This window comes from Manis javanica, chromosome 11, assembly GCF_040802235.1.
Source record: "Manis javanica isolate MJ-LG chromosome 11, MJ_LKY, whole genome shotgun sequence".
In the NCBI taxonomy this organism is placed as follows: Eukaryota; Metazoa; Chordata; class Mammalia; order Pholidota; family Manidae; genus Manis; species Manis javanica.
Window position 1 is genome coordinate 81753488 of NC_133166.1, and position 13275 is coordinate 81766762.

At 33.3% G+C, this 13275-nt stretch overlaps 1 protein-coding gene across 5 annotated transcripts in view; it reads left to right on the forward strand.

Annotated features, from left to right (window-relative positions):
• SUCO (SUN domain containing ossification factor) overlaps positions 1–13275 on the forward strand; it is a 102949-nt gene that overhangs the window by 57369 nt on the left and 32305 nt on the right. For 4 of the 5 annotated variants that reach the window (XR_005060094.2, XM_037013676.2, XM_037013677.2 and 1 more), the window contains 6 exons: positions 6181–6288; positions 7866–7971; positions 9904–9924; positions 10133–10188; positions 10680–10771; positions 11595–11660. Coding sequence is in view for 4 of the 5 variants with exons in the window: in XM_037013676.2 (XP_036869571.1) it covers positions 6181–6288; positions 7866–7971; positions 9904–9924; positions 10133–10188; positions 10680–10771; positions 11595–11660 (449 nt within the window). In the remaining variant the exon portion in view is untranslated. The remainder of the gene's footprint in view (positions 1–6180; positions 6289–7865; positions 7972–9903; positions 9925–10132; positions 10189–10679; positions 10772–11594; positions 11661–13275) is intronic. The other variant, XM_037013678.2, reaches the window with a different exon arrangement.

A 13275-nucleotide genomic window follows, 5' to 3' on the forward strand; every position in this document is an offset into this window, starting at 1 on the left:
GGTCATTGATTGATCCATTGGTTATTTAGAAGCATGTTCTGAAGCCTTCATGTGTTCGTGGGATTTTTCATTTTCTTTGCATAATTTATTTCTAGTTTCATACCTTTGTGGTCTGAGAAACTGGTTAGTACAATTTTAAATTTTTTTGAATTTACCAAGGCTCTTTTTGTGGCCTAGTATATGATCTGTTCTTGAAAATGTTCCATGTGCACTTGAGGAGGATGTGTATTCTGCTGCTTTTGGGTATAGAGTTCTGTAGATGTCTGTTAGGTCCACCTGTTCTAATGTGTTGTTAAGTGCCTCTGTCTCTTTATGTATTTTCTGTCTGCTTGCTCTGTCCTTTGGAGTGAGTGGTGTGTTGAAGTCTCCTAGAATGAATGCATTGCATTCTATTTCCCCTTTTAATTCTGTTAGTGTTTGTTTCACATATGTAGGTGCTCCTGTGTTGGGTACATAGATATTTATGGTGGTTATATCTTCTTGTTGGATTGACCCTTTTATCATTATGTAAAGCCCTTCTTTGCCTCTTGTGACTTTCTTTGTTTTGAAGTCTATTTTGTCTGATACAAGTACTGCAACTCCTGCTTTTTTCTCCCTATTAGTTGCACGAAATATCTTTTCTATCCCTTCGCTTTTAGTCTGTGTATGTCTTTGGGTTTAAAGTGAGTCTCTTGTAGGCAGCATATAGTTGGGTCTTGTTTTTTTATCCATTAAGTGACTCTCTGTCTTTGTTTGGTGCATTCAGACCATTTACATTTAGGGTGATTATCAATAGATATATATACTTATTGCTATTGCAGGCTTTAGATTCGTGGTTACCAAAGATTCAAGGTTAATTTCCTTACTATCTAAGAGTCTAACTTAACTCGCAATATGCTATTACAAACACAGTCTAAAGGTTGTTTTTTTCCTCCTCCTTTTTCTCCTCCTCCATTCTTTGTTAGGTATCATATTCTGTACTCTTTGTCTATTCCTTGATTGACTTTGGGAGAGTTGATTTAATTTTACATTTGCTTAGTAATTAACTGTTGTACTTTCTTTACAGTGGTTTTATTACCTCTGGTGACAGCTATTAAACCTTAGGAACACTTCCATCTATAGCAGTCCCTCCAAAATACACTGTAGAGACAGTTTGTGGGAAGTAAATTCTCTCAGCCTTTGCTTATCTGGAAATTGTTTAATCCCTCCTTCAAATTTAAATGATAATCTTGGCAGATAAAGTAATCTTGGTTCAAGGCCCTTTTGCTTCATTGCATTAAATATATCATGCCACTCCCTTCTGGCCTGTAAGGTTTTTGCTGAGAAGTATGATCATAACCTGCTGGGCTTTCCTTTGTATATTATCTTATTTCTCTGTCTGGCTGCTTTTAATAGTCTGTCCTTATCCTTGATCTTTGCCATTTTAATTACTGTGTGTCTTGGTGGTGTTGTCTTCCTTGGGTCCCTTGTATTGGGAGATCTGTGTACCTCCATGGCCTGAGAGACTATCTCCTTCCCCAGATTGGGGAAGTTTTCAGCAATTACCTCCTCAAAGACACTTTCTATCCCTTTTTCTCCCTCTTCTTCTGGTACCCCTATAATGCGAATATTGTTCTGTTTGGATTGGTCACACAGTTTTCTCAATATTCTTTCATTCTTAGAGATTCTTTTTTCTCTCTGTGCCTCAGCTTCTTTATTTTCCTCTTCTCTAATTTCTATTTCATTCATTGTTTCCTCCACTGTATCTAATCTGCTTTTAAAACTTCCCATTGTATGTTACATTTCTGATACTGTGTTCTGTAATGATTGGATCTCTGACTGGAATTCATTCCTGAGTTCTTGAATATTTCTGTACCTCTGTGAGCATGTTCATGATTTTTATTTTGAAACCTCTTTCAGGAAGATTCATGAGGTCGATTTCATTTGAATTTTTCTCAGGTGTATTCATAATTTTGCTTTGAACCAGATTCCTTTGCTGTTTTATAATTTGTCTGTGGTGCCCTCTAGTGCCCAGAAGCTCTACTCTCTGGAGCTGCTCAGCCGCTGGAGTAATGTCGGGGGTCACAGGGGAGCGACGTTCTTGCTTGGGTGGAGGAAAGAGCTGTTTCCTGCTTTCTGGCTGCTATGCTTGTCTCCTCTGCCAGAACCAGTGGGCTGAACACACAGGTGCATGCCTCTATGCTTTGTGTTTGTAGCTGCTCTTGGCGGGACTTCCCTCTGGCTGGGCTCCCTTATTTGTTTGCGAGCCTGAGCCAGGTACAGGCTAGCAGGGAGGAAGACACAGCAAGCTGATATCATGGTGCAGGGGGGCCTTAAAGCTGCATAGCCAGTCAGGGGGATGAAACATCTGAAGATCGTTTAAGCTTCCACCCTGCCAGGCAGCGTGCACCTCGACAATTTTGTCTACCTGTTCTTTCTCCTGAGCAGTAAGCTCCGTGCAATCCTTGCCCCTTTAGCAGCCCTCTTGCTGTTAGGGAGTCTCTCAGACTGCTCGCCTTTCTTTTGTCCCAGAGCAGCTGGATATGGATCCCTGCTTTCCACAAGCGGCTGGAATCTCAGTCTCTCCAGGAATTCTGCCTCTTAGCTTCCCAACCCCCTATTCACGAGAGTACCATGAAAGCACCATGAAATGTAGGTTTGTGCTCCTAGAGCAGATCTCCAGAGTTAGGTATTTAGCAGTGTCAAGCCTCCACTCCCTCCCCGCTCTGTTTCTCTTCCTTCCACTGGTGAGCCAGAGTGGGGGAAGGCTTGGGTCCTGCCAAGCCATGGCTTTGGTACATTACCCTGTTACGTGAGGTTTATTCTTTTCTCCAGGTGTATGCAGTTTGGCGCAGTCATCTTTCCTGTTGCTCTTTCAGGATTAGTTGTATTAATTATGTTTTCGTATTATATGCGGTTTTAGGAGGAAGCCTCTGTCTCACCTCTCACGCTGCCATCTTTAATCCTCATCTTTCTCTTTAATTCAGAGAAAAATTTTCCATTCTTTTTCATAGCTGCATAAAATTCCATTATATTGGTCTACCAAGATTTAACTGGTTCTCTGTTGATGAATACTTGGGTTGTTTATAATCTTTTGCCATGACAGACTATTAATACAGATAAGCTTGTGCATGCACCATTTTGTACTTGTATGAGTAGATGGTAAGGTTTTTAAATGACATTTAAAATAAATACTTAAAAGACTATTTAGGTTTTCTATTTCTTGAGTTATTTTTGGTAAATTATATTTTTCTAGGAATTTTTGTTAGTCCATTTTCAGAGTTTTTGTAATAAAGTTGTTTATGGTATTCCATTGTTATTTAAAGGTCTTTTAAAAAATCCCTAATACTTTATGCCCTCTCCTTTAATTTCCACTGTTTATTTTGGCCTTAATGATTCTCTCTGTCATGTCTTTTATGTTGTTTTGTCGATTTCAGCTTGAATCTTTATTTTATGCTTTCTTTAGGTTTAGTCTATTGAACTTAAGATTTTTTTCAAGTATACACATTAAAGTTATATATTTCCCCCTTAATTGTATAATGTAAATTTTGACACATGGTTTTATCAAACTACTCTTGTGTCTAGATCTATTAGTTCACTGATCTTTTAAATTCCTGACCAATAAATAATCAAGAGAAGCCTATTGAAATTAGATTTGTCAACATTTATACATACTTGTATTAATTTGCATACAGTGTTCTCTGCTTCTACAAATGCATTAAAAAATGAGGCAGAAAAATGAAAGAGCATTTAAAATCAACTTTAATGAGGAATAATTATATACACACTATTTTATATATTATGAGGGTACTTATTATGTAATATAAATTTTAGAATTGTTAAATATTCCTAGTAAATTGACTCTCCATACCTGGTAATACATTTGAATATATCTGAAAACTTATTTTATCTGATGTTAATATAGCTTACATCTTTAGAAATGGAGAACATTGTATGCAAAAAAAAGGTGTGGGAGAATTATCTTTTTATTTTCTTCTCAATGTTCTTTTAGGTTTATTTTCTCCATTGTAAATAACAAGCCAAGTCTTAGTGTGATTTTCTTTAATTCTCTCTCCCCAGGGTATTGTGGTGGTATGGAAAATATTTAGGCTTTGGGGCCAGATAGATTTTTGACTTTAGCTGCATTACTTACTGAATAAATAACTGCTGCCTTAACAGAAACCAAGTAACTGTGGTTTAAATAAAATTGACATTTAATTTTCTCTGACATAAAAGCTCAAGCTGGCAGGTGGTACAGGGGTGTACTTACCAGCATTAAAGGATCCACACACTTTGATGTTTCTTTGCCTCCTCTTGTGGTGTTGCTGCCTGTGTTGCTGAGATGATTTGTAACTACCACATCCTCATTCTGGCCTGTAACATGGGAGAAAGGGAATGGAGAGGTAGCAGCTTCCTTTTACAGGCTTGACCTGGAAATTGCACTGGGCACTTTTACCCCATCACCCAGAACTAAGTAGCATGGCCAAGTCTGGGAAATATAGTCTTTGATGGGTGGCCATATACTCATCTACACCTTTGGGAAGTTTTGTTACTAAAAGACTGAAGAGAAGAATGTGAAGTGACCAATTAGTGTTTATTGAATGACTCTATAAAATGGAGATAATGTCCTTTGCAGTTTGGTTGCAAGAATTAAATCTAAGGATGGATGTAAATCATCTGACATGTGTCTGATCCAGAGTAAGCATTCAGCATATGTTACATGGCTTCTTTTCATGGACTTTTCTCTGAAACCTAGTTGTTTTTACCATGTCCTGAAATTGGTTCTGTTATTCTCCAAGGTTAAACACAGTGTTAATTTGAATGCTTTTGATGTATTTAGCATGTAAGTTTCATTTAATATAATAGTTTATTCAAGTGTTGATTAGAATACTTCTTTTCCCAAAATGCCATGCTTTATGCAGTTTTATTTTATGCACTTAGTGCCATACTTTTAAGTTTCCCTGAGCAACAATATTTTGTGGCCTCTTTCTGAGTTCATAAATATAGGTCTCTAGTGCTAGTGTCATTTTTTTAAAAACAGCTTTATGGAAGCACAGTTGATATATAACAAACTACATGTAAAATAAACTTCAGCATGTCAAAGTGTACATGTTTGGGTAAGTTTTGACATTGATACATCCATGAAACCATTACTACAATAAAGATAATGAACATACCCATCTCCTTAAGTTTCCTCATTCCCTTTCTAATTTTCCCTCCCAATCCCCACCTTTATAGCAATTACAGATGTTTTCTATCATTATACATTAGTTTACATTTTCTAGATTTTTATGTAAATGGAATGTATACTTTCTACTACCATTTCTAATGACTGTTCAGTATTCCATTGTCTGGGTGAACCATAATTTGTTAATTCTCTGTGCTAAACTTTTAGGACGACTTTCTTTTCCCTATTCTTACTGTGCTTTGATTTGTTAAAATATATATACAAGGGTGAAATATATTTAAATTTGGAGCTGTGTGTGTGTCCTTAGGATAAACTTCTAGAAGTGTATTGCTAAATCAAAGGATAAGGTACTTTTTGAGAAAGTATAGAGTTGCCCCTTAAACATTTAAACCCCTGCACAGTTGAAAATCGTGTAACTTTTAACTCCTCTAAAACTTAACTACTTACAGCCTACTGCTGACCAGCAGTCTTACTGATAACATAAACACGATTAACATGTTTTATATGTTATATGTAATACTGTATTCTTAAAATAAAGTAAGCTAGAGAAAAGAAAATGTTTTTTTTTAAATTGTCACATATTTCCAAAGATTTTTTCAATATATTTGTTGAAAAAAACCATGTGTAAGTGGACCTGCACAGTCCAAATCTGTGTTAAGGTTTAGCTGTGTATGCCAAACTGCCCTCTAGACTGGCTAGTCAGTTTATACTATTACTAGTTGTTCTTAGTGAAGTCCATCCTTTAAGAATGGGCTTCGTCATTAAAAATATCTTACTATTTAAAAATATTGTAGAACAAAATTCATGTCTTGTTTTATTTATAGTTTCTTTTTCCTCAACTAATGATTGCTTGGGAAATACTTGAAGGGTGTTCTCTTATGGATATCTAAGGTAGCAAATCTTCCTCCTTACCAACATTTTTTAATGAGTAACTTAGTGGCAGTCTAGTTTATGCAGACTGTTAATGTCATGCTTAATGTGAACTGTTTTTTTGTTTGGATTATCTGAATAATTGTCTTGTGTTCTTTTTAAAGGTTTGTTATTGAACTTTGTGAACCAATTCAAGTTAAACAGCTTGATATTGCAAACTATGAGCTATTTTCTTCTACTCCTAAAGACTTTCTCGTTTCTATCAGTGACAGGTAAATTCTAAAGGTGATTTCTACAGAGTTTATGTTGGATTTCCAGAATAAAAATTTTTAAATGTGTCACTTTTTTAAAACCTTAATCATGTTGCATTTTTATTTTAGTGTATCAATTTGTAAGAACAGGAATAATAATGCTGTAGTATAGGCTGTTGTTCATCAGTTTACTTTCATTAACTCATATAGTGCTTATAATAACCATATATTATTCCTTTATAAGAAGAGAAAAGAGAAAAGGAGAGGTTCAGTAGCTTGCCCATGTCATATAACTTGTGAGTTGGAGAACCAAGAGTCAAGCCTAGATCACTGTGACATCAAAGTTCTTACTTTGAATTATTACGCTCTATTGCTTCCAAACATTTCTTTAAAAAGTTATCAAAAATACATGAGCACTTCATTTTATATCATGCTTTTATTAATATCTTTTAAAAACCTTGTTTTGTGTGTGTGTGATTATAAGAAATACATTGTAAGGAATTGAGTAAGGAACTTAGTAAGGAACTACAATCCTGTCAACCCAAGATAACTATTACTAGCATTTTAATATATTGCTTCTGGTCTTTTCTGTGTATTTATATGTTTATTAATTCTACAAAAAGAGTTTCAGTTTTTTCTGCTTACATCCTGAGAATATCCTTTTGTCTTTTAAACGTCTTTTTAAATAAGTACTTCATTTTTTCCCTCCAATAGAGGTGTTTATTCATTCCATAAATACTTTGCCCATGATATGTCATGTAGGTTGCTCTTATTTATTTAACCATTCTTCTGTTGTTGATCATTAAGGGCTTTCAGTGGTATTTCTTCTCTCACCCCGTATTCAGCATTGCATATATACAATTTTAAAAAATAAGTTCTCAAGAGAATTGATTGAGAATTCTGTCCACTTTTCACTAACCTTGCTCAGATAATTTCCTTTTTTCTAAGCTGTAGGTTTCTTATATATCACATGGACATAACCAGCTTTGACAAATACTGTTTTTTGTTTTGCTGTAGTGACAGCACTCATTACTGTGAGGGAGTCTTTAAATGTTGTAGTAAAAAAAATAATAGTTTTAGGCTTTTATATTAGATTTCCTTTTAAAGGCGGAACTACTATGTAAGACCTGTGATATTTAAATACGATGGTAAAGGGTTTTTTCTGTTACCCTTCCTACTGCTATTTTTTTTTTATGCTTGATATCATTGCATACTTGTCAGTACATGAAGAGTAGTACCTCCTCCAATCTCTTGGGTACTTTTTTGTTTTAAAACCTCTTGCTTACTTGAAAGCCCTCCCAAACTCCCAGGAAGCAGTTCTGGTCCTACTCTTGTCTTCTTGTCTTACTTTCTCTTTGATAGTGGTATGACTTTTCAGGATATTCTTTCCTTGTAAAGAGGAACCTGTCAGAGTTTAGTTACAAAGTAAAATTGTATGTATTCAACTTAATATGTAACTCGTATTTAAACTGTTCAAAGTGAGTATGTTCACCTGGAGATGAAAAAAATGCACAGGCTATATTTTGATGGTGTGATGGAACCTCTCAGATATGATGTATGACTTTTAAGAAAGAATATCTGTATTTTGTATTTTCTAGATATCCCACAAATAAATGGATTAAGCTGGGTACTTTTCATGGTAGAGATGAGAGGAATGTCCAGAGTTTCCCCTTAGATGAACAAATGTATGCAAAATATGTGAAGGTAATGTTTTACATACAGGACTGTATCCTATAAATATGTTATCCATGCTCAATGACTACTTCACCCCACCTGCTTAGAAATCAGAAAAGGTACGAGGAAATTTACTGTTACTCTTTTTAATAAAACAGTTCTTACCTGGATATATTTTATGAGGCAATTATTAATACATTCCATTTTGTGTAACTGGAAACCTATGCCAGTTTTTATATTTGTGGCTTTGATGAAATTCTAAATCATAACTCTTAATATTTTTTGGGTCCTTATATAAAATGTATTTTCATAGTGTTGTGTCTATTTCAAAATCCAAGTCATTTTTAGTGACTGAAATCTTTAAAAGCATGTCTAATTTCTTACTAGAATCTGGTTCTCAAATCAATTTCAGTTTACTATCCAATTATTTGTCATCATTACTGCTTTTAATTTATGTATATTCAGGTGAAATATTCTGTATCTAAATACCAATTTCAGATAAAGTAAACTTTTAAATATTTGTATTCAGTATTCCTGCAGCTTCCTCTACCAACATAAAAGTAGAATTATCTAGCAAAGTAGAAATCTCCCTCTTCAATTACATTTAGGCAAAAAACATGAGAATTTCCTACTCTTGTCCTCCTTTTTTTCTTTAAAATACTAGCCATATCTTAAAGTCACTGTGTTAATACTATGACATTTTGGAATGACAGCAGCTCTCATTTCTGTCTTTTCTTCTTTAAATATGCAAATTTAGAGCTACCTAATTGTCTTCTGGGATTTTCCTGTCTGTCTTTTTTAAGTATGTATTAAATTGGCTTCTTTATATAAATGGGTAAACTTGTAGTATTCCTACTCTCTATAAAAATACCAAATTCTACTTTTAAAATACAGTTGACATTGTCAGTTACTAGTTCAACAGTATTCAGAAAAATGAAGGTACATTTTCAGTTCCTTTTAAAGTGATTACTGAAACAATTGTTTGAGGAACCTTTTTTATAGCATAGTTTCTACACTGATGAGGGAAAGGATGTTAAAATTTATTTGGCAGGTGATAACAGTTATATTGAATTTTACAATTAAGACAACTCACATGTTACAAAATGGTTCCAAGAATCATTCTTTATACCATCTGTGTTGTTAATAATGGAAGAGCATTTTATTAGTGGTATAAAAAATAACTATATAAAACTCCCTGCTTTGTCCTTTTTTTCGCTGGGAGATACAGATCATTTAGATGGTTAGTTTTCTGAAACGGCCATTTGGGTAGAATGAAGTCTAAAAGCAAAAAATATTTACTACTGATGCTCATTTTGTAGTGATAAATGTTATATATAAGTGTACCTGGGTTTTCCTTATTCCAAAAGAACTAAACCCATAACTACAAACTACTTTTTAATAGTTATATTTAAAAGCGGGTTGATATATATCTTCTAGTTCTGTAAGTTGAGATAATGTGGCATTCCAAAAATTCATGCTTTCCCTAAAATAATTTGTATACAATATTGTATCTGAATAAATATCATCTCAAATTATGCTAGTCTTTTTATCATTATGTGCAAAGATAAGCATGTACACTTACATATCAATATATAAATTCACATATAGAAAGATACATGATACCTATTTGTAATAATTTTAAGTAATGTAAGACAGGTTGTTCTAGATGCTCATTTATCTTTTAGAATGCTTTTGTATCTAATGTAAAAAACATCAGCAATGAATGTTAGGTTGTTTAACTTAGTTCATTACAATTAGACTGTACTTTCTAGTTGTGATGGTAAAAATTTAAATAATTGCTTTAGTTTCTACAAAGAAATAAGAGTACTACAATGTTATCCATCACAGTACATTGCTTTCTATACTTTATATAGTGTAATTTACAAATATTAGATGTTGCTTATGGCATGTTATCCAGACTTTGGAACTGATTTCTTTTTCTTTTCCTTTCTCTTGCTTCAGATGTTCATCAAGTACATAAAGGTTAGCAACCTTCTCTTTTGCAATATTGAATAACAGGGCATGGCATATATACTGCATGGCAAAAAAAAACATTACAAATCCTGATTTTTGGGGAAAGGAGGACTTTATTTTTAGAAATGTTATAAGGAAAAAAACTGAATATTTTATTAACAAGATAACCTCACCTGCACTGTGCTGGCTTTCTATTTCATGCACTTTTATTCTTTAGGTGGAGTTGGTATCACATTTTGGATCAGAGCACTTTTGTCCATTAAGCCTTATAAGGTAATACTGAACATAATACATTTACCAAGGTTTTTTTTTTTATGTGAAGTGTGAATATTTAAAGTGCAGAAATAATTTTCTATTATGTGAAGTTAATACTATAGAAATATAAGCTGTTAAACTTAATCTCTTGCTCTTGAATACATTTTAGAAAAAATACGAAAGTTTCCTCTGTGAAGAAAAAGATAATCTTCATTTTATGTGTTTGGTTCATCTTATTTGCTATTTTGCTATGATGATAATATGTGGAAACATTTAGACTGATATCAAAACTTGGTCATTATATTTTCAAATGCTTTAAATAGATTAACATTATTAATGGAAACAGTGGATAGATGACAACAGTGTAAGAAACAGTCATTGTTTTGGAGTTCAAAAACTAATGGCCCTCAAAACATGACCAAAGTTAATGTATTTTGTCATCTGTTATGAAGAGATGAGTCTTAACTGTGTTTTGTTTTGAAAGTCTTTAATGAAATTGTTGTTAATAGGGTATTTGGCACTAGTATGGTGGAAGAATATGAAGAGATTGCTGATTCCCAGTATCATTCAGAACGTCAGGAACTATTTGATGAGGACTATGGTAAGTGACTTTAAAACAGGTGCCTATTAATGTATGTATTTTTGCTTTTTAAAATATTATAGTGGATAAGTACAGGTCACTTAAAAATCAATATGATGCTTATCTTTAGACTTAGGTCCTTTCTTGGTTTTTAACCCTTATAGCTAATTTTTTCTTAAAACTTATTTTCTAAAGTGTTTTTCTGCTTTGTAAATTGAATCGTTTTCCAAATTATCAATCAGTTATTTGTGACTGGAACTCCCATAACATCAGTGCTACAAATTATGATTATATCCCTATGCCAGGCCCAAAAAACAATTAAACTCATAAGATAATTGAAATAGTAGAATTGAGCATTAATTCCTTTGATTGCCATGCATCTAAGAGCAAGCACATGAGGTCTGAGCTTTGAGAAACTCTTGCAGGCCTGAAGGAGTAGGAGGTAGTTTTATGACACCCTTCATTTCTACTTTATCAAGTCCTTGTTTTAAGATTCCTTAAAACCATAGTCAGAAAAATCTTATTTTCCCTTCCCTAGTTTCCCCATAAGTGAAATGAAGACAATTACTAGAGTTTGATAAGGTACACTGAGAGCTTGAGTAAAAGCCTTACAAATGTGATTAAAATTTTGGCAAGCAGTTGAATTATTTTCCTTGGTTTACATCTGTTTGATAAATGGCTTTTGAATCCCATTTTCTTTTCTATGAACATGCTTTACATGTATAATGAATATTTATTATAAAATCTGTTTTAAATGTCAGCTGACTTAGAATATATACTTGAAGCTTTTAAACATTACTGGAGATTGTACTCAGCATAATTGTTTCCTTTTTTTTTTAAACAGATTATCCACTGGATTATAATGCTGGAGAGGATAAATCCTCAAAAAATCTTCTTGGTTCTGCTACAAGTGAGTATTTTGGGGTTTTCTTAGTTACTGTTAAAGTATTTTCAACTCTTTCTGACATACATGGACATTTTGTTGTATAGTTTAGGAGGCTCTCAACTTCCATTGTTGAACTTTGAGTTGAAATAAAAAATACTGGCTTTTGAAAAGTGTTTCCTTGGAAATAAAACATGAAGAGTACATGAAAAGAAAGAGGAGAGGAAAAAATTCAAGCACAAGTTGTTTCTTCAGTTCTAATTAAGTGCTTATGTTTTAGGCAAATTCCTTAGAATGAAAAATGGGCTATGAATCTACTTTGAGAAAGAATTATTAAAGAGGTCCTAGATCATATGAGTAGGAGCCTTTGGGTGACCATATGGGATGTGAAGGGAATTTGAATCATAGTTTCAGAGGTGGTAGGCATCAGTGAAATCCTAGCAAATGGGATTTGTTGATCTATGGGTATGGTTAGTTTCCTATTTAATTACAAAATATAAAGACTGTTCTTATTCATAATACTAATGGTTCCCAAGCAGTAACAATAATATTATACTCTTTGTAAACTAAAGAAACAATGACTAAGATACTAGTGGTTTAGTTCCTTCTCATGTCAACCTATTATCTGAACCTAGTGGTAGGCTTAAAGAGACTCCTGGCAAGACTATTACCAACTGACATTTTGTTTTTACTGTTAGAATGCAGGTAAGTATGTTGTAATGCTTGTTATTTTTTGTTCCTCCTGAAGTATCTAAAACTTACTGGATGGAGTTTTCTTTTTATTTGGAGATTAATAGCTGAATTTAATAAAAGTAAATCTTAGTAGCCTAGGACACTAATTGCTTATGCATTTCTTTTGTTGTTCTTATTGAATTGCTTAAATACCAATCTCATGGTACAGATTTTTTATGGCTTTTTAAGATACTCAATTAGTAGTACATTCACTTAGGTAGGTATTTCGCCCTTTTTTTTCTTTTTATCTTTTCTTTTTTCCTTTTTTCCCTTTCATAGACTATAAACTTCAGTGGATTTTTTAAGGATAAGAAGAACAGTGTTAACACCTGCATAAGAGGAATCCTTTTGTGTAATATTTAACTTTGTTACATATTAGCTCAATTATATTTTGTTTCACTCTTTTGCTAGTCAGCTGACTTTTTAGATATTAACAACTACTACTTTTAAGTAGGATCCTTAACTATCTAGTTGATTATGGTATTAAAGATAGGTTCCTCATTCACTGCAATGGGATATACTTTTTTAAGAATAAAAAGATGATGCTATTTATCTGAATATTAATATTGTTCATGTCCTTAAGTTTGTAATAAAAAATACCTCAGTGGTGCTTAACTAACTCTGAGGAAACATTGTTTTGTGGGATTATAAAATAGCCCCAGCCTGAAAGATCTCTAGTTCCTGGTGGTTACTGGAAAGGCCAGAGCACCTGAGGGAAGGAATGTCTTACCATGATTTTAGATAGATGAAAACCCTGTTGATATTCTTAATTTCTTTTTCTCTCATCTTATGGGAATAACTCCTAGACACTATCAAAACCTAATTATAGTTCAGTGGAGGATAGTTCCCTATTAGTAACCACTTCTCTGGCTAATGTGTTATTTTAATTAATTTGAAATAGAATCTTTAG